At 37.5% G+C, this 20150-nt stretch overlaps 1 protein-coding gene and 1 pseudogene across 1 annotated transcript; one reads left to right on the forward strand and one right to left on the reverse strand.

Moving 5' to 3' along the window:
- Positions 1-6274: 6274 nt before the first annotated feature.
- Positions 6275-9973, reverse strand: LOC107706435 (uncharacterized). The gene is made up of 4 exons (XM_016510146.1): positions 9917-9973; positions 9364-9824; positions 7076-7134; positions 6275-6851 (listed from the first exon to the last, which is right to left on the reverse strand). Exons 2-4 carry the CDS (start codon positions 9814-9816, stop codon positions 6380-6382), a joined length of 984 nt encoding a protein of 327 aa, XP_016365632.1. The 5' UTR covers positions 9817-9824; positions 9917-9973; the 3' UTR covers positions 6275-6379.
- Positions 9974-10426: 453 nt separating this feature from the next.
- LOC107706436 (BUD13 homolog) lies at positions 10427-20041 on the forward strand (annotated as a pseudogene).
- The last annotated feature ends 109 nt before the right edge of the window (positions 20042-20150 follow it).

The raw sequence follows: 20150 nt of genomic DNA on the forward strand, positions 1-20150 counted from the left end.
ACGATTGTTGAAAACAGCTAGTTTTCTCAAAGCGAGAACTATAAATCACTTATAGTAAATATGTGTGTGGTTCCCTTTGCCTCTCCTTTTTCAGGTTTCCGATGACGCAACGATGGCCTAACAGTTTGTTCTTAGCAGGCGTACTTCAATAAAATCTAATAAATCAAGATTTCACGCAGCTTCTAAGGCGCACATCTCTTCTCGCGTTTTCTCTCCCGTGCAGCTTCCCTAAGGGCGGAGTCAGCTTGACCTAATTACACTCGATTGGCTGCTCACCTGCGCAGCACAGACCTAGAGCTCAAAATAAAATTTAAGTTTTACATGTGATTATTTACTTCCCATCTTACATTGTAAGTAATCCATGTCTAATGGGAAATATATATACATTTAATCTTTTATCCTATAATTTCCTTTTACATTACTTAGTTATTTAGCTTAACTGTATTCATAATTGACTCAGACTACAAATGTCTTTGAGCCTGGGTTACACCAACCTAAAACCTCAACAGATTTTATCCACTGAATTAAACAAGTGCCCCTCAACAAGAGCCCCTCTCTCTGTCTAAAATGTTACCTGAGAAGCAGAAGTAGTACAGCATCAGTTCCCTTTCGAACGGTCTCTCCCGTTGCATATAACGCTATGGGGAAAACTCCTGTTTTACTCTGTACTGATGCTTGATTTGTTCACGTTTGTGTAGCTGCACAAACCAATGGCGCTTTAGCCCACCAGAAAGGGCGGTGCCGACCCCTATATAAGTCGACTCAGAGCGCCATTCATCAGATTATTCTCCTTCAGTGACGAGGATCATCTTTTCGCTGACTCTGCAATCAAGAAGCCGAAGAAGGAAGAAGCTCAGCCTGCAGCTCGCCGCCGTAGAAGAAGCCCCGGCAGTGGAAGAAGTGAGAAGCTTTCCCCTGTGGCCATCTGGCACCTAAAAGAGCAAATTTCTGAGCAAATTTCCTAGCGACCTTGTTTCAAATGTCGCGCCACGAGTGTGGCTCGTGCAGGAAATCATGCACAATGCAGAAGGGCAGTGAGTGCGTCGCCTGTCTGGGCAGCGCCCACGCAGAGCCGCGAGCTCGCTGAGACGGAATGCTCTCACAGAGAGCATGAGTCTCGCTCTTCTCCACATGCGAATCGCCTTCTTCAATGAAGCGAGCTCGGAGAAAGAAACGGTGGAGTCACGGGGCTTAGCAACCGGGTTTGAGTGATCCCATGCCGGCTCAGAGCCCACGTGCTCACTCTCCCTGCAGCACTTTGATCCGCCGGTGTGTTTACACGTAAGGATCAGCGCCCCTCGTTACACCGAGCGGCTCCATCCTTCTGGGCGGATCGGAGTAGAATGCTGTCACCAATGATTTCATATCGCTGACAGCATTGCATTTGTGTGTGCGTCACTGAGGCTGCGCTCACTAACACAGACTGCTTTCACTTTGAAAGCATGAATCTCGCTCTTCTCCGCTCGCGAATCGCCTTCTTCAGTGAAGGCAGCCCGCTCTCCCGTTTCTCTTCCTTCAGCTAGCTCGGAGAAGGAAACGGTGAAGTCACGGAGCTGCCCTTACCAAAAAGTAGTATACTTCAAGTTTATTTTATTAAGTATACTTAAGTAAAGTTCAAGTATATTTTTAAGTATACTTTATGTAGTAAGTATACAAATATCAGTGTACTTTGTAAATTGGCCCACTTTCTAGTATATAAAAGTATACTTTAAGTATAACAGTCAGGGCTCGCCAAATCGCTAGCCCGACGTCCCGGGTGGTATTGTGTTTTCCAGTCGGGCTACCAAAATGTATCGCTCTCCTGACCGACGGGCTATCTTGAATAGTGATATAAAAATCCCTTCCTTGATTCGCGTTGTTCACTCGCTTGTAGGGGTGAAACGGATCATAGTTTATCATTTACACGTGTTTCTAAGTCTTACCAATTTAAACATTCAAGTGTTTTAAACCATTCATGTGCATGAAGAATTCAGTTCGGTGCTCGCGCGCACACGCTCAAAGCGCGCACATACAGAGCGGCGTTTCAGGCAGAGCGCGAATACAGAATTGATTCCTCTTTCGCTTGAAGGGACACATACACGCAAAATTATCTCAAAATAATCTCGGCAAGTATTTTCATGTCTTAAATGAACGTAAACAGTGGATGAGCTTATAGGTATACTGATAGCTTACTAATGAAATACTTGTAGTAGCATTTTTAGTGTATAGTCTCAGTAAACTACTAGTTTAGTAGTTTTATACTGTAAGTATACTCGTAAGTTTTCTTTAAGTGAACTTTACATCATACTTTAAGTATACCACTATGTCCCTATTTAGATATTAATTTGTATATATTTTGTTACACGAATATCTGAACATACAAAACATCAAAAGAAAGAACAGGGTATCTGCTTGTAAACAAAAACATTTTATTCTAGCTTCATGCATTCTTTTTTTAAACACTTGAATTTGGGTAAGTGTCATAGATAAAAAATTAAGAAATAAACGACATTTTGAATAAAAAACTGAAAAAAAGACTATGAATCAAAATGTAGATAGAGTTGATCAACACCCCAAAGCTTGACAGTCATTATTACTTCTTTACTGGTCGACATTTTATTCCATAACGTTACACAGTTTTGATGCTGTTTTATGTCTGATGATCGTGTTAGATTACGGCCGTTTCTCAAACATCCTCCTAAGGTCGCATTTTCAGGCTGCATATGTCATCAAGCCTGGTTTATTTCAGTTAACTGAGCATTATATTCACAAGTCATAAGCATATTATAACAATTTACGCTTAACTAAGAATAATGGTCAAATTTATAACTATTAATATTCTAAAATAAGATCTTCTTTATGACGTATGCAGCCTACAAATGCAACCTCCGAAGGACACAGCCTTTCGTTTGAGAAACGGCCTACATGTGGAAGCATCTGTTGTTTCAGTTTCTTCTTCACTTGTGTTTTTTGAAAATTCTGTACAGAAGATATGTACTAGCGCCCCCTACCGCATTACAATGAAAACACTGATTCTAGGAGCACAAGTAGGCCTATAGCTCAAATATATTTAGACTTTTTCTAAGTATAAGTCAAGTATACTTAAATGTGATTTTAAGTATATTTCTGAGAAGTACATAAAGTCAATATCTGAGAAGTACATACAATGTAGACTAAAAGTATACTTTCCTATTTTTAGTTTAAAAGAAGTATACTAATAGCACACTTGAATAAACTAATTTTTCGTAAGGGTGAGCAACCGGGTTTGAGTGATCTCATGCCGGCAAAGAGCCCGCATGCTCACTCTCCCCCCACAATTTCATCCGCCGGCGTGTTTTACACGTGAGGAAAAAAACGCCCCTCGTTACATCGAGTGGCTCAATCCTTCTAGGCGGATCGGAGTGGAAGGCTGTCACTAATAGTTTAATATCGCTGACATCTTCGGATTTGAGTCCGCCGCACGCCTGGGACACACCCACGCTGAGGCTGTGCTCACTGAGACAGTCTCACTAGGAGAGCGTATGTGTCTCGTTCTGCTTCTCTTGCGGTTCGCCTTTTTCAATGAAGATGGCACCGCCCCTCCCGCTCTCACGTTCTCTCCTCCCAGTTGCCTATAAGGTTAGATCTCTGCCACAATTCTGCGCGCGAAAGACTTGTCTATAGTCCTACGGGCCCTACGGGTGACTTTCAAGCGCTGTCAATCAGCGCCTCTTGTCTTGAGTTTGGACCTAACGATTGTAAAGTCATCCTAAAACCAAGACATGGATATGTTTCTAAGGTGCTCTCGACTCCGTTCAGGAGCTCAGGTGATCTCCCTATTGACGCTCCCCGCTACTGATCTTGAGCAGGGTCTGAACCTGCTCTGTCCAATAAGGTCTCTGAGAGTATATCTAGAGTGCTCTAGCCTGTTCACACAGTCAGAGCAGCATTTTTGTTTGCTCTGGAGCCTGCCATAAGGGACTGCCGGCCACAAAGCAGCGACTTTCTTGCTGGATTGTTGATGCAATAGCCTTGGCTTACGCCTCAGAAGGCTTACAATGCTCTATAGGTGTGAGGGCCCATTCCACAAGGGGGATGGCCTTCTCCTGGGCATGGTCCAGTGGGATTTCTATTGGTGAGATCTGTGCGGCCGCCGGCTGGTCGTCGCTGTCCACATTTGCCAGATTTGACAACTTAGACGTCCCTGCCTTGCAGGCGCGAGTTCTTTCGGTTTAAATTGCCATTCTTCCCCCCTTTGGGCGAAGCTGGTTGTATTCGTGCTTCTCAGCTACTAACTTGGGGCACGATGTGCCCAGGTTTTTAGGGTTTCTTATTAGTGTTCCGAGACTGGGCTCGCAGAGCAAGATATTCTGTATCTGCTCATAGCGCAGCGTGATTGGATGCGTTCCCCATAGCGTTATAAGCAACGGGAGAGACCGTTTGAAAGGGAACGCTCCGGTTACTGACATAACCTCGGTTCCCTGAGATAAGGGAAAGAGTGTTGCGTCACTCGCCGTGCTATAAGCTGCACGCAAATCGATGACTGTCACTTCAGTCGAATGATCTGATGAATGGCGCTCTGAGCCAACTTATATAGGGGTGTCGGCTCCGCCCTTTCTGTCGGGCTAAAGCGCCATTGGTTTGTGCAGCTACACAAACGTGAACAAATCAGGCTTCAGTACAGAGTAAAACAGGAGTTTCCCCCATAGCATTATACGCAACGCTCATTCCCTTATCTCAGGGAACCGAGGTTACGTCAGTAACCGGAGCATTTTCAAGCTCTCAGCTCCCTCTACTGATGAAAAGCTTTACCAGTGTTAATTCTCGTATTGCTTCGCTGATTTTTGGTGTGTTGATCCTTGAATGTTGAAAACCAATAAACCTAGAAGTTACATGAGTTTCACCCACATAGGGAATTTTAGGCAGGTTTATTGAGTTTGGCACAGACTACAGTAGTACAGTAGACTACAGACTACAGAGTTCTCAGGATCTGAAGCCGTGCAAAGGGTGTGGAATGCAAACGGAGCATAAACACACAATGGAGAAATGCTGGTCCTGTAAGGCATCCATATGCCTCTTCATGAAAAATCATGTTTGCCGAAAGAAAGGGAAGTAATTATTCCTGAATACTTGAGAACTAGTTAATTGATGCTTATAAACACTTTAGTTAAATATAATCTGTGAAGAGATGTTGAGATATGGTAAAGGCACTGTAATTAACAAATGTAATGAAATTCTGCTAATCATATTACTAAAAGTAAAGGCATTACAGTGCATGTAAAGTTTGTTTTAATTTGTTAAGATTAATACTGTTACATTTTGTGGTGGTATATAACTCCACAACACTTGAAACAGAGTGTGCCAAACATACTTGTTTGAAGTTGGAATTTATCACTGTAATGTCATTTTTCTGTAGTATTTTGTAGTAATATTTTGAACCATTAACTACTAACATACATAACAAATAATATTTATTAAAATATGTTTTTTTCTTTTGTTCTACTGTTGCAATTCTGCTCTAAATTTGTAACAATCTTGATTTACTGTTGAATTATTTTATTGCAACAATTGTTATGTGAAACAATATGTGAAATTTAGCAATTAAACATGAAAATGTAGCCTTTTTACTTGGTCATAATTCCTCCTGAAGACATTTCACAGATATTTTACATTTTACCTTTTATAATTTGTAAAAAATTCACATTAATTTGTAAAGAATTTTTTATTTAATTTACATTTTTTATTTAAAATATAACAATCTAGCACACTGATTCCTGCTGTAAGTTATTCTTTCTATTCAAGACTGACAGGGTAGGATGGGATGGAAAATGATCAGCACCTTGTGTCACAGTGGAAACTGTTTTACATAGTAATTTATGTTGGCTTGAATTAGTTTTTTTTGTTAGTTTTTTTGGAATTGAAAAGGTCAAAGCCTTCAGTTTTGGAAAGTATGGGAAGGAGATGATCTGTGTGCAATATATGTCAGTGTTATCATTTACTGTCTAATAAGCAAAGGAAAGTATTATTTTATGTATTTCTTTAATAGGAAAAAAGTCTGCTTGCTGACTGGCTGGCTAAATCAGATATTAAAAGTTAATGCCATGTTCTCCTTAAATATTCCCTTTGTTTTATTTTGCTGGTTTATGATACATACAGTATTTATCTTTATTCATATCTTATTTATCTTTATTCATTCATTAAATATAAAATAATAAAAACAACTCAAAGATATGTCAATGAAGTATGTTTAATTTATTCATCATTTATATCATTGTATTACAATATGATAATGATTTCAAAGCACATGAGTGGTTTATATTCAACAGCTGGAATAACATTTTCAAAAAACATTTTAGAACTATTAATTTTACACTTCATGGGAAAGCACACTGCAAGGCTCATGGCAGGCCCCATGTGCTCCTTAGGTTTTTGGGCGTATTTCCCCAATGACTGTGATTCGTTTTGGATCCCAAACACAGTCTTCCTCAAGACCACTTCGCACCATGCCACAGTTTGGAGGACACCAGGCAGTGTCGTACCCGTGATCATGCCAGGTAAACTGCAGTGGATGACCTTGGTGGTCAATCTTCTTCACTTTCCCAACATCAACTTTCACTCTCAGAACCACTTTCTGATGCTCATCTTCTAGACCCAGAGGGTATCTGGAGGCCTTATCTAGATCTCGGCTGAGGTAAACACCAGGTCCAAGCATTCCATTAGAAGATGGTTTGAAGCCAGAGACCTTGATTTTTTTGGCAGCTTCCTTTGATGTGCCATGATACATTCTGTAGACTCTACCATCCGCTGGTTCTCTGAAACTCTCAAGGCATGGTGGAGCACTTGGACCCAAATCGTCTTCAACCCACATGTTTGAAAAAGGACAAATCGAATCTCTAAAAATTAATAGAAACGCAGAATTTTTCCAGATCACTAGCAAACAGACTTACAAAGAAAGACATAATGACAAACACACATAAAATGGCATTAAAAAGTAATTTATATTTACAATATAAAATTAATTTCTCTTGTCATTATTAATTTTATTTAGGCTTTATAAACGCAATGACCAACAAAAGCACTGTAGATCCATTTCCACAAAGACAAAGTGGTGCCTTACCTCTGATGTTGCTTTTGAAGCTGATTGCTTCTTCCTGAAAGCAGGTATATAAATGGCATCTTTTTTAGGGTGTGTCCATGATGAAAGGTGTCCCATTTCATTTTTCCATTTGATTATAAAGTTCCAGTGTGATTTAAGTTTCATTTTTGCTGGTAAAGGACGATTTCCCTGAACATGCCCCACCTAATAAAAAACTATTTACACAGCTAAGCTATGAATAGCTCAGGTTAACAAATAATACAACTGATGTGCTCAAACATATAAGATCAACATTTATATTTATACTTGTATGACTTATATTTATATTTACTTTTCTTTTCATTTCAATTTTAAAATAATACCCAGCACCAAAACATCAAAAACATCAAAATAAAGAGAATAAATGAACAATAAGTTGTATATCAATATATATAGATTTGATATACAACTTATCTTTATAACTGAAGAAATGCCAGGGGAAAGATTAAGCCCTTATAAAAGATATGTTTATTTTATAAATAAATATAAAAATGAATATTAACTTTTTACTTTAAAATTATTTTTTTTCATTTTACTGCTTTGCATTTTTGTGCCCAGAATAGGAATATTTGCATGTAAATAGAATATACGTGACATAAACAAAAAGATAAAAAGTTATGGTATAGGGGCGGAAAAAAAATCTTTAAAGGGATAGTTCACCCCAAAAATTGTAATTATGTCATCATTTAGCCTGCTGAATTGTGGAACATAAAAGAAGGTATTTTGAAGTCTGTTGGTAACAAAGCTGATCAGGTTACCATGACTTCCATTGCATGAAGGAAAAAAAACTGAGATGTTTCTCAAATTATCTTTATATTCCATAATTTACCTATTTTTCAACACTGACCTTTACTCTGATAACAATTCTCTCATGTGGCTAATCGCAAGAGTATCTGCTAGTCTTGTTAATATTTTGCCTAAGGTAGACGCCACGTCCCAGCATGCCATCTGCTGATGGCTGAAAGCCAACGACTTTGATCTGTTCTGCTGAAGTTCCATGAAGTTCCTGATTACGAAGTATAAACCAGTACCATGGATGACTCAAAGTGTGGACAGAACAGCTATAAGGCGATATTTTATTTAAAGTCAACATCAGCAGATTGCAAACAAGTCTAATAAGGCTAAGGCTAAAAAAGGCTGCAGAGATCGACAGAATGATACAAATCAGCAGGCATAAATCATAATACAGCCAGCCAAGAATAAATTGGGACATGGGAACTTCCAAATAACAGGCATGAGAAAAACTCAGGAAGGAAATGGGCAAAGAACAATGCTGAAATATCCTGTGCTGTTAATTAATAGAGCTTCAATAGTCCTTAATTTAATTATGAGAAACACAAGAAGACGTTTTAGATTTTAGTTTAGTAACATCATTGTTATTTAAATTTCTTTTACATTATGTAAATTAGAGATTTTTCCAACATGAATATAAACATAATTATTTTTGTAAATATAATACTGAGCTGAAAATGATTAAAGGGGTCGTATGATGTTGCTAAAAAGAACATTATTTTGTGTATTTGGTGTAAGCTTGTTAATCCTAGATGTAAATTAGCTGGAACGTAAAGATAAACTTGAGAAGAATCAAACACAGAGACAGCTCTCAGTTTAAATGTAAATATGTGGGAGGTGAGAGAGATCCATGGGACAAAAAGTAACAAATCAGAGAAGTTGGCAGATGAGTGGAATAGCTTGTTTGAATGATACAAATAAGATGTTGTTTTGAGAGTTCTGCTCTGGCCAAAACACTTTCTTATATATTCTATTCATATATAACATCTCTCAAATGTGCTCAAAGCACAGTTTCTTCTGCATTGCCCTGTATGTTACTATACGGTCTGGTGTTTGTAGAGTATAAAATATGAATTTGTATTTCAGTTATGGTTCAATCAAATCTAATTTAATTCAGGAAAAGTCAGTAGTTTATTTAATATTTACAGTAGTTTATTTAATATAAAATACCTAAACTAACAGTTTATCTTTTGCCTTAGATTCTTTTTCTAACCATTTGAGCTATGTAAACTAAACAAATATTATTTCCCAGTAATTTCTTTCAGTTCAGTAACAACCTTGATTTTAATCTTGATTTTCAACACAGGCATGAAAACACAATGTGTAAAAAATGTGTAAAAAAAAAAAATTCTAAAATATAACTTCAGCAATGCAAACATTAAGTTGACAGCAATGTTTTATTCTTTAAAAAACATTAAAAAGAACCAGTACATTTGTCATTTCTATTTCTATTGTCTATTTCATGCATTTTTTTAATAATAATAGCCGCACTGCACTTTTGGGTAAATGATATCAATGATCTGAATCCGGCATGGATCCCAAATACAGTCTTCTTCCAGGCCGCTCGGCACCATGCCACAGTTTGGAGGGCACCAGGCAGTGTCGTACCCATGATCATGCCAGTTTTTCTGCATTGGATGACCTTGATAGTCGATTTTTTTTACTCTTCCAACATTGACCTGCACTCTGATAACAACTCTCTGATGCTCAGGCAGATTAAGTGGGTATCTGCTGGCCTTGTTAAGATCTCGGCTGAGGTAGACGCCACGTCCAAGCATGCCATTTGCAGATGGCCGAAAGCCACAGGCCATGATCTGCTGTGCAGCATATTGAGAGGTCCCATGATACATTAGGTATATTTGACCATTTACAGGCTCCGTGTAGCTTTGGAGACACGGCACACCTGGATACAAATCATCCTCTGCCCACATGTTTAAATCTAGATAAAACAAACAAAACTGTCCATCTGCTGTTGTATAAAGAGGTGCTGTGAGGTTTGTCGATATAGTGTAAAAGAAATATGATGCTTACCTCTTGGATGACAAATTCATACTGTGCAAACAGCTGCTTAAGAGGTGGCGAATATCTTGTAACCACACCTCAACAAGATGGAAACCCCCCAAACTTTAAGTTTCGTTTCTTTTGAAAAAAGCAGTCCAGAAACAGCTTTTACACAGCTGACAGAGAGCAGCAGAATGTGTTCATTTCAAATTGAAAATCTTGAAGAAGATTTTACAGTTTAGAGTTTCTTTGTACCCCTCACTGTCATCGTCTTATTGACATCTTTAAAATCACTTTGGCATTATTTTAATTGGTACAGTTAACTATAATAGCTTCACAGTTGTAACGTTGTAACTCTTTTTTCCCTTTTTTAACAGAGCATTAGCACAAGTTTGTGTTGTGTAAGTATTAAAACACAGTAATAATCAGAGGTCAATGATCAAATAATCACCAGCTGAGTAGAAAATGTAATCATTTTTATTTGAATTTAAACGTATGAAAATATGAAACAGAAACTACAAAGATAGCCTATAAAAAGAAATGAGGGTAAGATTGTTTGTCTTTTCAATGAGATGCCGTGCAGCTGCAGATCAGAGGAAGTGATTCGGTCCAAAAGACATTTCCTGGAAAATATCCTCTGCATGTGATCATAGAGGCATATGCATCTGTGAAAAAGCTGTGACCTTGCAGTTAAACAACTACTGGGAAGTTTCAACAGAGGTTATTTCTTAGAGGAAACAGATATTCTTCTTCACAACACACTTTAAACATGAATCATGTGCTGAACCTATTCAGAGATGAACGTACTGATGTTTGGAACCAAAGCATCTCATTTTAACAACAAATACTAATGGTATCTAATTCAAATCAACTTGATGGAAAAGGTATTCATTTGTATTGGAAATGTTATTTACCATGTGTGTAACATTTAAATGCTAAACAATTTATAAAGCTCTCTCTCCCCTCTTTTCTGCATCACCAGTTAAAATAAATACATTTAGGCCTATTAATAATTAGACTAAGGCCCGGTTTCACAGACAGGGCTTAGGTTGTGTCCCTCGGGTCATTTTGACCCAAAACTGATTTTTAAAGAATTTTTAAAAATCGTGTGTTGATCAGTATGGTTCAAGGCTTCTTTACTTTTGTCACACTTTCCATGGGAATACACAAAAAAAATGAGTGGATTCGAGGAGTTTATGTGGGTGTTATAAAAAAAAGCAACAAAAGTGTCCCTCGTGCGTCATTTTGACCCCCATAGGAATGAATGGAATGTATGAGGCTGAGACTACAGAATTACCCCAGTGCAGAAAACACTCACATACGCACACACACAAACACACGCATAGTACAAACACTCCCATAGAAACACATTGTAACATGTTTGTTGTTTCTGCTGGGAAATGACTGTCATTTTGCAATATTTTTTTACTTAAAACAGTTCAATTTGAGTGATGAGGTGGAGACCAATGAGTTTATATCATATTTAGATTTTTAAATATAAATTATATATTTATTACATATTTATGAAATTGTATGAATATGCATATGTTTAGGTTATAATTCAGTTTAAATTTAATTTTTTTCCACAAAATATGGATTTTTTTTAATGTCTCAATATATATTTGAATGTTATCAACCAATTTGAAGCCTCAATATGCCCATATTTTAAATGTTTCACTTGTTTGGCTCAGTTAAGAATCTCCATAGGATCCTATAGGCCCCTCTAGTGGCAGTAACCATAAAATGCAATTTTATGACTTTTTCTTCCACCAGATGGCGTCAGGAGGACTCAGTGACCCCATTCCAAGTTCATAAGTAGGTTTTTGATGAAAATGGACTGGAATTGTGTCTTTTGTTTGTTTTTTTGCTGAAATACTGTGACAAAATTGCTTATTTGCTCATATTTTCTTAGAAATATCCAGAATTTAAGGTACATAAAATAATAATCACCAAAAAATAAATAAATAAATAAATAAAAACCTACATAAACAATTAGAAAAGAAATTATAAAAATTGATCAAAATTAGCTTTCTGGACTAAAATAAAAATTAGTGTCATTTTAAGCCTTCGGGTCATTTTGACCCGCGAGGGACACTTTTGTTACAGGTACGGGAGGGACGCACAAAGATTAAGCCTGGCCATTATTCAATTAGGACATTTAAGTAGCTTTGATAAAAATGCCATAGATAAAAACATGACTAGTGTGTATCCTGAGGCAAAACAATGAATCTGACCTATTTTAAGATCACTCAGTGCAAGTTTCTTTCAGTTGAAATAGCCCGGACATGCATTAGTTTGGGACTCGGCTTGTATTACATTTATCATTAACCTATAATTGTCCTCTGATTCGTATAAAGTAAAAAGTGGCCACAATAAATGCAGAGAGCTGAGAATGTCACTTGGCAAACAACAAAACAAAACATATTTTTGCAATAGGGCCTAAAGAGTACAAGAATAACAAGCGAAAAAGACAATAAACTAAATATTGTAAGAGGGTTACAATAGACGAAATTCTGAAATGGCTAATAAAATCATTAAATGTATAAATAGGATCAGTTCTCAAAGCGTCACGAAAAATGGGTTATTCAACAGTATGGGAATCTTTTACAAAATTAGAAGTCAACCCAACACACTTTTCCAAAACGCAATTCCAATAAGCGAGTAATTTCTTTAAAGGGGTCATATGATGCTGCTAAAAAGAACATTATTTTGTGTATTTGGTGTAATGAAATGTGTTTATGCGGTTTAAGGTTTAAAAAACACATTATTTTCCACATACTGTACATTATTGTTTCTCCTCTATGCCCCGCCTTTCAATTTTTTACAAAGCTCGTCGTCTGAAAAGCGAGGTGTGCTCTGATTGGCCAGCGATCCAGTGCGTTGTGATGTCCACGGTGAATAAATACTGAATTGCAGTCTTGTCTATAGTAATCACTATTTAAAAAGTACTTTGGCGCTACTTTGGTTATGGAAAATGGATTTTATGCATGGCTATGTATGCATGCAGCAGTGTTAAATGTCTACTCCTTTTGGAAATCCTCCTTTTTTAGATTGCAGAAGTGATAGATGAACGCCCAGATGAGATCAAGCAGCTCGAGGCATTCGGGACTGGCAAGTGGAAAGTGATCGGCGGTAAGACTTTTTGTATACTTTGAGTTCTTGTACTTTGCATCTGCTTGTTTTTGCTAATTTGTGTACTTATGTTTTTTTTAAATCTGTAAATAAACAAAGCTCACAATTTGGTTTTAATGGAACAAAATGTATTATGAATTATAAAATAATGCAAAATAAGTTTTGTATACACTACTGTTCAAAAGTTTGAGGTTGATAAGATTTTATAATGTCACCCTGTCTGAAATCAGAAATACAATAGAAAAGTAATATTATGAAGTATTATTACAATTTAAAATAACTTTTCTATTTTAATGTTTTAAAAATGTGATTTATTCCTGTGATGACAAAGCTGAAGTTTTAGCATCATTACTCCAGTCGTCATGTAATCCTTCAGAAATCATTCTAATTTGCTGATTTGGTGCTCAAGAGACATTTATTATTATCACTGTTGAAAACAGTTGTGCTGCTTAATCCTTTTTTGTAGAAACCATAATACAGGATGTTTTGATGAAAAGAAAGAACAGCATTTATTTGAAATGGAAATGTTTTGTAACATTATAGATGTCTACACACTGTCACATTTTGACAACTGAATGCATCCTTGCTGAAAGTATTAATATCTTTTTTTTTAAATAACGGTAGTGTGTGTACAAATAATTTATATATATATATATATATATATATATATAAAATAAAATTTGTGTCTTATATTGTAGCAACAGAGAGAGATCCCCAAGAAACCCAGGATTCTGCATTAGATAAAAGGTATAATGAAACTGTCCTTCCTCTTTAGTTCTAATTCTTTTTTAAATTATTACTGCATAAAGAGTGTAAAAAATATTCCTTTTTAGCTCTGACCCTGACAGAGGTCATAGAGTGTGGCATGATTCACCAGAGACTTCTCCTGTACGGAGGGCTCGGCACGATTCCCCTGATCTCTCACCCAAGAGGGCTCGGCACAACTCACCGGATCTCTCACCCCAGAGAAGAGGTCGTCATGACTCACCAGATCTCTCACCTCAAAGACACAGAGCCGAGAACAAAAACAGACGGCATGATTCCTTATCACCTTCCCCTCCAAGAAAGAGTCACAAGAGCTCACCCTCCAGAACTCAAAGGCCGCATGATAAAGGTGCGGAAATCTATCCACAAATCAGAAACAACATTTACACTATGAGTTATGTAGCTCAAAAATGATCTGTTATTTCAGAGTCTCCACACAGAAAAAAGACAAAAGCTGCCTCTTCAGATGACCTTTCGCCGCCCAGGAGACGAGTACGAAAAGGCAAAGGCTCAGACTCCGATCAGTCCCCACCACGCAGATGTCCTCATGGACGACGGGGCTCAGACTGTCTCCACCCAGAAAGAGAGGCCAGGGTGGAAGAGGTTCAGATTCAGCTCTCTCTCCTCCCAGGAAGAGGCCTCAGAGGGGACGTGGGTCGGACTCAGACCTGTCTCCACCACGTTGGACACGCTCTCCTGACGGACAGTTAGTGAGTTCAGGGTTCATGTTTGAGGATCCTTTATATCAGTGGTTCTCAACCAGGAGGCTGGGGCCCACTAGGGGGCCATAGCAAACTTAAGAGGGGCTGCAGGATGTTTTAAAATTAATTAAATAAACTATAGAATTTATTTATACTTTTAGGTTTTAAAATTTTTTTTTTTATAAAGTTATGGGCTTTTTGTGCCTTTTATTTTGAGAGTACAGTGGAGAGATGACAGGAAAGTATTGGGATGGAGAGAGGGGAGCAAAGGACCTCGAGGTGGGATTCGAACTTGGGTCGCTGTGAGCGCAGTTGTCGCATGTTGTTATGTCGCACACTAACCACGAGGCTATTGGTGCCGACTTCTTTTAGTTTTTTATGTTATAAATTAACTGTATAAAAATGTATACTGTAATCATACTACTTTTTTTTGCCACAGCCATATCACCCTGCAGCCCAAGACTGGTCGCCCACTGAAGCTAAGCAGGGTTGAGCCTGGTCAGTACCTGGATGGGAGACCTCCTGAGAAAACTAGGTTGCTGCTGGAGTTTGTCTTTATTAAAGAACATACAGTTTTTGAAACTTCTGGAATCACAAAATTAATTGTGGTTGATTTATATGTTTGTGTTACTAAAAGAGTTTGAAAACAAGCAGTTTTGTCGCAATTACCAGAGAAAATACCAGAAAAAAGTATATGGGGGGCCTTAAATTATTGTGTTGGACAATGAGTTGGACAAACGGGTTGAGAGCCACTGCTTTAAATAATACTGATTCCACAGCAAGTAATGTAAAATATTACCCATTTCAGAATAAATCAGTGAATTATTTAAATGCTATCCACTTATAAGTATTAATGTAACTTTTTTGACCTTTTCTGTTGTTTTTTTTTTTTGTTTGTTTGTTTTTTGGCTTTAAGAACTGCCCCTTTTGTGCATTAAATTATTAACAGCATTCATAAAATAATCCACTTTTCAATGGATCCCATGTAAAATAACCAACAAATTAAAAAATTTTCTTATTCATTTTTTAAAAAGTTGTAGCATGTATAATTATATTAAGACTTAAACAAAAATTATACCATTTTTGTTTTCAGGCCCCTCGAATGCTGTCTGGTGGAGCTGCAGGGCTTGTCTCAGTCGATATTTTGAGGAAAGAACAGGAAGAAATTCGCAAAAGGATAAAGCGCAACCAGCCTCTTGAAGGTCTCTTGAAAAGCAGTTGATTATGTTGTGTATTCAAAAGTTAATTACGTATTCTAAAATTAATTGCGTATTAATGTTTTTTTTTGCTTTTTCAGAGGCATCAAGAAATGCAGAGACAATATTTCGAGACAACGCGGGTAGGAAACGCGACCTGGAGTCAGAAAGAGACAAGCTTAGCAAGAAAGCAGGAGAAAAAGCAGAGAAGGATGAAAAATATGCACAATGGGGAAAAGGGTGAGGTTCATTTTATGGTGCTCAAGTGCAGATATTATATTGTGATTTGTCGCTAGCTTTGACAGCTGTACTGTTCTCATTCAGGCTTGCTCAGGAAGAAATGCAGCAGCAGAACGTGATCGATGCCATGCGGGAGGCTCAGAAGCCGCTAGCAAGACACATTGACGATGAAGACCTCGATCGGATGTTGAGGGAGCAAGAGAGGGAGGGAGACCCAATGGCCGCCATGCTTCGCAAGAAGAAAGACAAAAATGCTCAATTAAAAGGAATCAAAGGTAAATGTGTGGAATAATGCCCAAATTGCCATATGATCCCTGTTGTTTACAATTATTACTTTTTTTTTTTTGTACAATAACTTTTTATTGTTTTCAAAAAAAGAACACACACACAACAAAAAAAAACAAGAAAAAACTTGAACACCCCCCACAACAACATACGAGAGACATAAGCATTACATACAATGTTAACGAAAATAAACATATACAGAATGTACCTTCCAGTAGCCTATGAAGCATATTAGTATTTCCAATTTAAACATACTCAGCCTTTTTTACAAACTTGTGATATATTCTGAGGGAGACTACCAAAGAATGGGGACCATAAGTTTTCAAATTCAGCCTCATTCCCATTGCTAACGGACCCAAAGACGTTCTAAAGGAAGAATTCTGAAAATCCCGTTGTACCACTGGTCCACTGTTGGAGGTTTATCTTTAATCCACACAACAAGTATACATTTACGAGCTATGAATAATAATTTGCTTGCCAGCTTGACCTGAAGACGTGTCAGTCCACTGTCCTCTTTACACATTCCCAAAATAAAAAACCAATAATTTCTCAATAATGCAATTCGATATACAATCAAGCTTTGCTTTAATCTTATCCCAAAAGTGACTTATCATAGGACAGAATCAAAACATATGGGAGTGTGTACCCAAACCAGATTTACATTTAGACTGGTGGCAGACTGGTGAGTGCTTCATCTTAGAAAGTACATAAGGAGTACAATGTATACGGTGTAGTATTTTAAGCTGTGTTTCTTGTGCCTCCTCGTATTTCCCATGACATTTGACCATTTCTCCTCCTCCTGTGCCCTGCCAAAGTCCCTTTCCCACCCTGATAACAATGCTTGCAAAGTTTTTCCTGAATTAGAAACTAACAAGGTGTAAACCGTTGAAATACAACATTCCTTGTGTTCGAAGAGTGCTTCATAGATCTAGTTTAGTACACATTTCTTGATCTGTGGGGAAAGTAAGAGTTTTGCCAATGAAATGTCTGATTTGAAGGAAACCAAAACATGAAAAGAAGGTAACCCATACTTTTCTTGTAACTGTTGAAATGATAACAAAGAATTCCTGTTATATAAGTCTGATATTGACCAAATTCCTGCTTTGGCCCATTAATGGAAAACACTATTTTGAAGCCCAGGGAGAAAGGCTTTGTTCATAATAAGAGGAATCAACGGTAATGAAAATGTACTTCTTCCCCAAAACCGCTGGATATCTCGCCAGGTCTTCAAAGCACTTTGTAAGAGGGGGTTGTTGCAAATTTCCGAGCCAATGGACTTCCGTTTAGCAGTAATCACCTAATGTAAAGAGAAGGGATGAACAAACCATGAATCTATTTCTGTTTCTGGGGACTGTTGTAACCACCTCAAAATAATTCTTATGTGACAGGCCCAATTATAAAAACCTAAATCAGGTAGTGCTAAGCCACCTTTGTCTACAGGTAATTGCAATTTGGATAATTTAATTCTTGGTTTTTTCTGATGCCAAATAGACCTACTGAAATGCTTTTCTAAATCTGCAATGATCTTTTTGGCAGTATATAATGGAATCATCTGTAAAGGGTACAGTAATCTAGGAAGTACATTCATTTTTATCAAGTTTATTCTGCCTATCCAAGAAATTGGGAGATCCGTCCGTCGTTCTAGATCATTTATCAGGACTGGGACAAAATTAAGATTGAATGACTTTTTCAGATTGGGAGAAAAATTAACACCTAAATAGCCAAATCCATTAAGTGGCCACTTGAAGGGGAACATTAAAGATGGGGCTGAGTCCCTTTTGTCCAATGGAGTTGTCTCTGATTTATTAAAATGAATCTTGTAGTCCGAAAAATAACTAAAGCTATCTATCAGATCAATCAAGGCTAGCACCGACAGTTCTGGCTCAGAGAGAAATAAGAGCATGTCATCGGCATACAGTGAGATGGTATGTGTAGTGTTACCAATTTGAGTTCCCTTAATTTGTTGACTCTGTCTAATAGATACTGCCAAAGTTTCAAGGGCCAATGCGAATAGCAATGGTGATAAAGGGCAACCCTGTCTGGTGCCTCGCTTCAGATCAAATGGAGGAGAGTGTAAACCATTTGTGAGGACTGCTGCTTGTGGTGCCCTATATATTATTTCTATCCATCTCACAAAGTTATCCTCTAAACCCACACGTCGCAGAACTTCAAACAAATATTTCCACTCCAAGCGGTCGAAAGCTTTTTCAGCATCCATAGAAATGACCATGGCCTTACATTGAGTTGTAAAGCAGTATTGTGCAATGCCCATAAGACGTCTAATATTTTGTGAATGAATAAACCCAGTTTGGTCTGGCGCAATAAGTTGTGGCAAATATACCTCTAATCTTTTGGCAAGTATTTTGGATAGAATTTTAGCATCAACACTGATTAGAGATACTGGGCGATAAGAGGAACATTCCATATAGGGTCTTTTTTTTAAATTAATGAAATATTTGCTTGGTACAATGAGGATGGGAGACATCCTGATTCAAAGGAATGTATAAACATGTTATGAAGCTGGTCAATTATCATGTCCCTGCATTCCTTATAAAATTCTGGAATGAAGCCATCAGGCCCTGGCGACTTTCCACTTTTAAGTGACATGATGGCATCTATAACCTCCTGCTTAGAAATGTGTTTACACAGTGTGTTCCTATCTTCCTCCGATAAATATGGCAGTGGAATGTTCTCCAGGAAGTTACTAATTTCAATTATTTAATTTAATTGATTTCAATTAATTAACAATTAATTTCATTAAAAAAACTAAAAAGTCCATTGGCTCTTCAAATATTGCAAAAATTCTTGGCTGTATAAAAGAGAAGCATTCAAATGCCAAGATTTAAATATTGGGCATCTACAGTGGGTACGGAAAGTATTCAGACCCCCTTAAATTTTTCACTCTTTGTTATATTGCAGCCATTTGCTAAAATCATTTAAGTAAATTTTTTTTCCTCATTAATGTACACACAGCACCTCATATTGACATGCTATACTCAGCGTTACAAGAGCATGGTCAATATTAATTGTCCCTATATGGCATGCATTAATTCTCTCAAGGACCAGTAGAGATGTTATAAAATAATCAACTCTTGAAAATGACTGATGAAAAATGACGGAAAAAAGTGTAATCTTTCTCAGTTGGCTGTCTTACTCTCCAGGCCTCAAATAAACTAAGATCATTACAAAACCCCTGAAGCGCTCATTTTTTAGAATGAACTTTTTTAGATGGCTTTTGATCCAATTCAGGATTCAAAACACAATTAAAGTCACCACCCAAGATAAGAAAGGGTTTAGCGTGCTTTGACACCTCATTGACCTCATTGACAATTATTACTTTTAGTGTTTATGTTTAGCAAAAGCCTAGACCACAGTACTAATCGCAATATCACAATGTTTGTTTCTCCAGAAAAACCTCGTTACAAAGGTCCACCTCCACCTCCAAATCGTTTTAACATTATGCCAGGGTATCGCTGGGATGGAGTTGACAGGTAAGAGGTTTTGATGAGTGACAGCTGGTTTGAAATATCATGAGCAAACTAATGCAAACCTCAGAAAATGGTTTAAATGACTTTTCCTTTGATCCTTTAGGTCCAATGGTTTTGAGCAGAAGCGGTACATCAGGATAGCCGATAAGAAAGCTGTCCAAGAGATGGCGTACAAGTGGAGTGTGGAAGACATGTAGATCCAGATGTGTGTATAGAGATTCATGATTTAAAACTGAAATGACACAGTTCTCACTGCACCTGCACACACTGCAAAAGTGGAACTTCTTTGTGTGCCTTCCAAAACCAAGATGTTTGTGTGCAGTTATCGGTCCTACTGGGTACAAGAAACATACTTTCCTTATTAAATGCTACTTTTTTAACAAATCTGTTTTGTCTTGATTTTCATCAGCGCCATTTCAAAACAAGCAATTTTAGTTAACAGAGCAAATTCTACACA

The sequence above is a fragment of the Sinocyclocheilus rhinocerous genome, unplaced genomic scaffold (assembly GCF_001515625.1).
Source record: "Sinocyclocheilus rhinocerous isolate Xijiao unplaced genomic scaffold, SAMN03320098_v1.1 scaffold1405, whole genome shotgun sequence".
NCBI lineage: Eukaryota > Metazoa > Chordata > Actinopteri > Cypriniformes > Cyprinidae > Sinocyclocheilus > Sinocyclocheilus rhinocerous.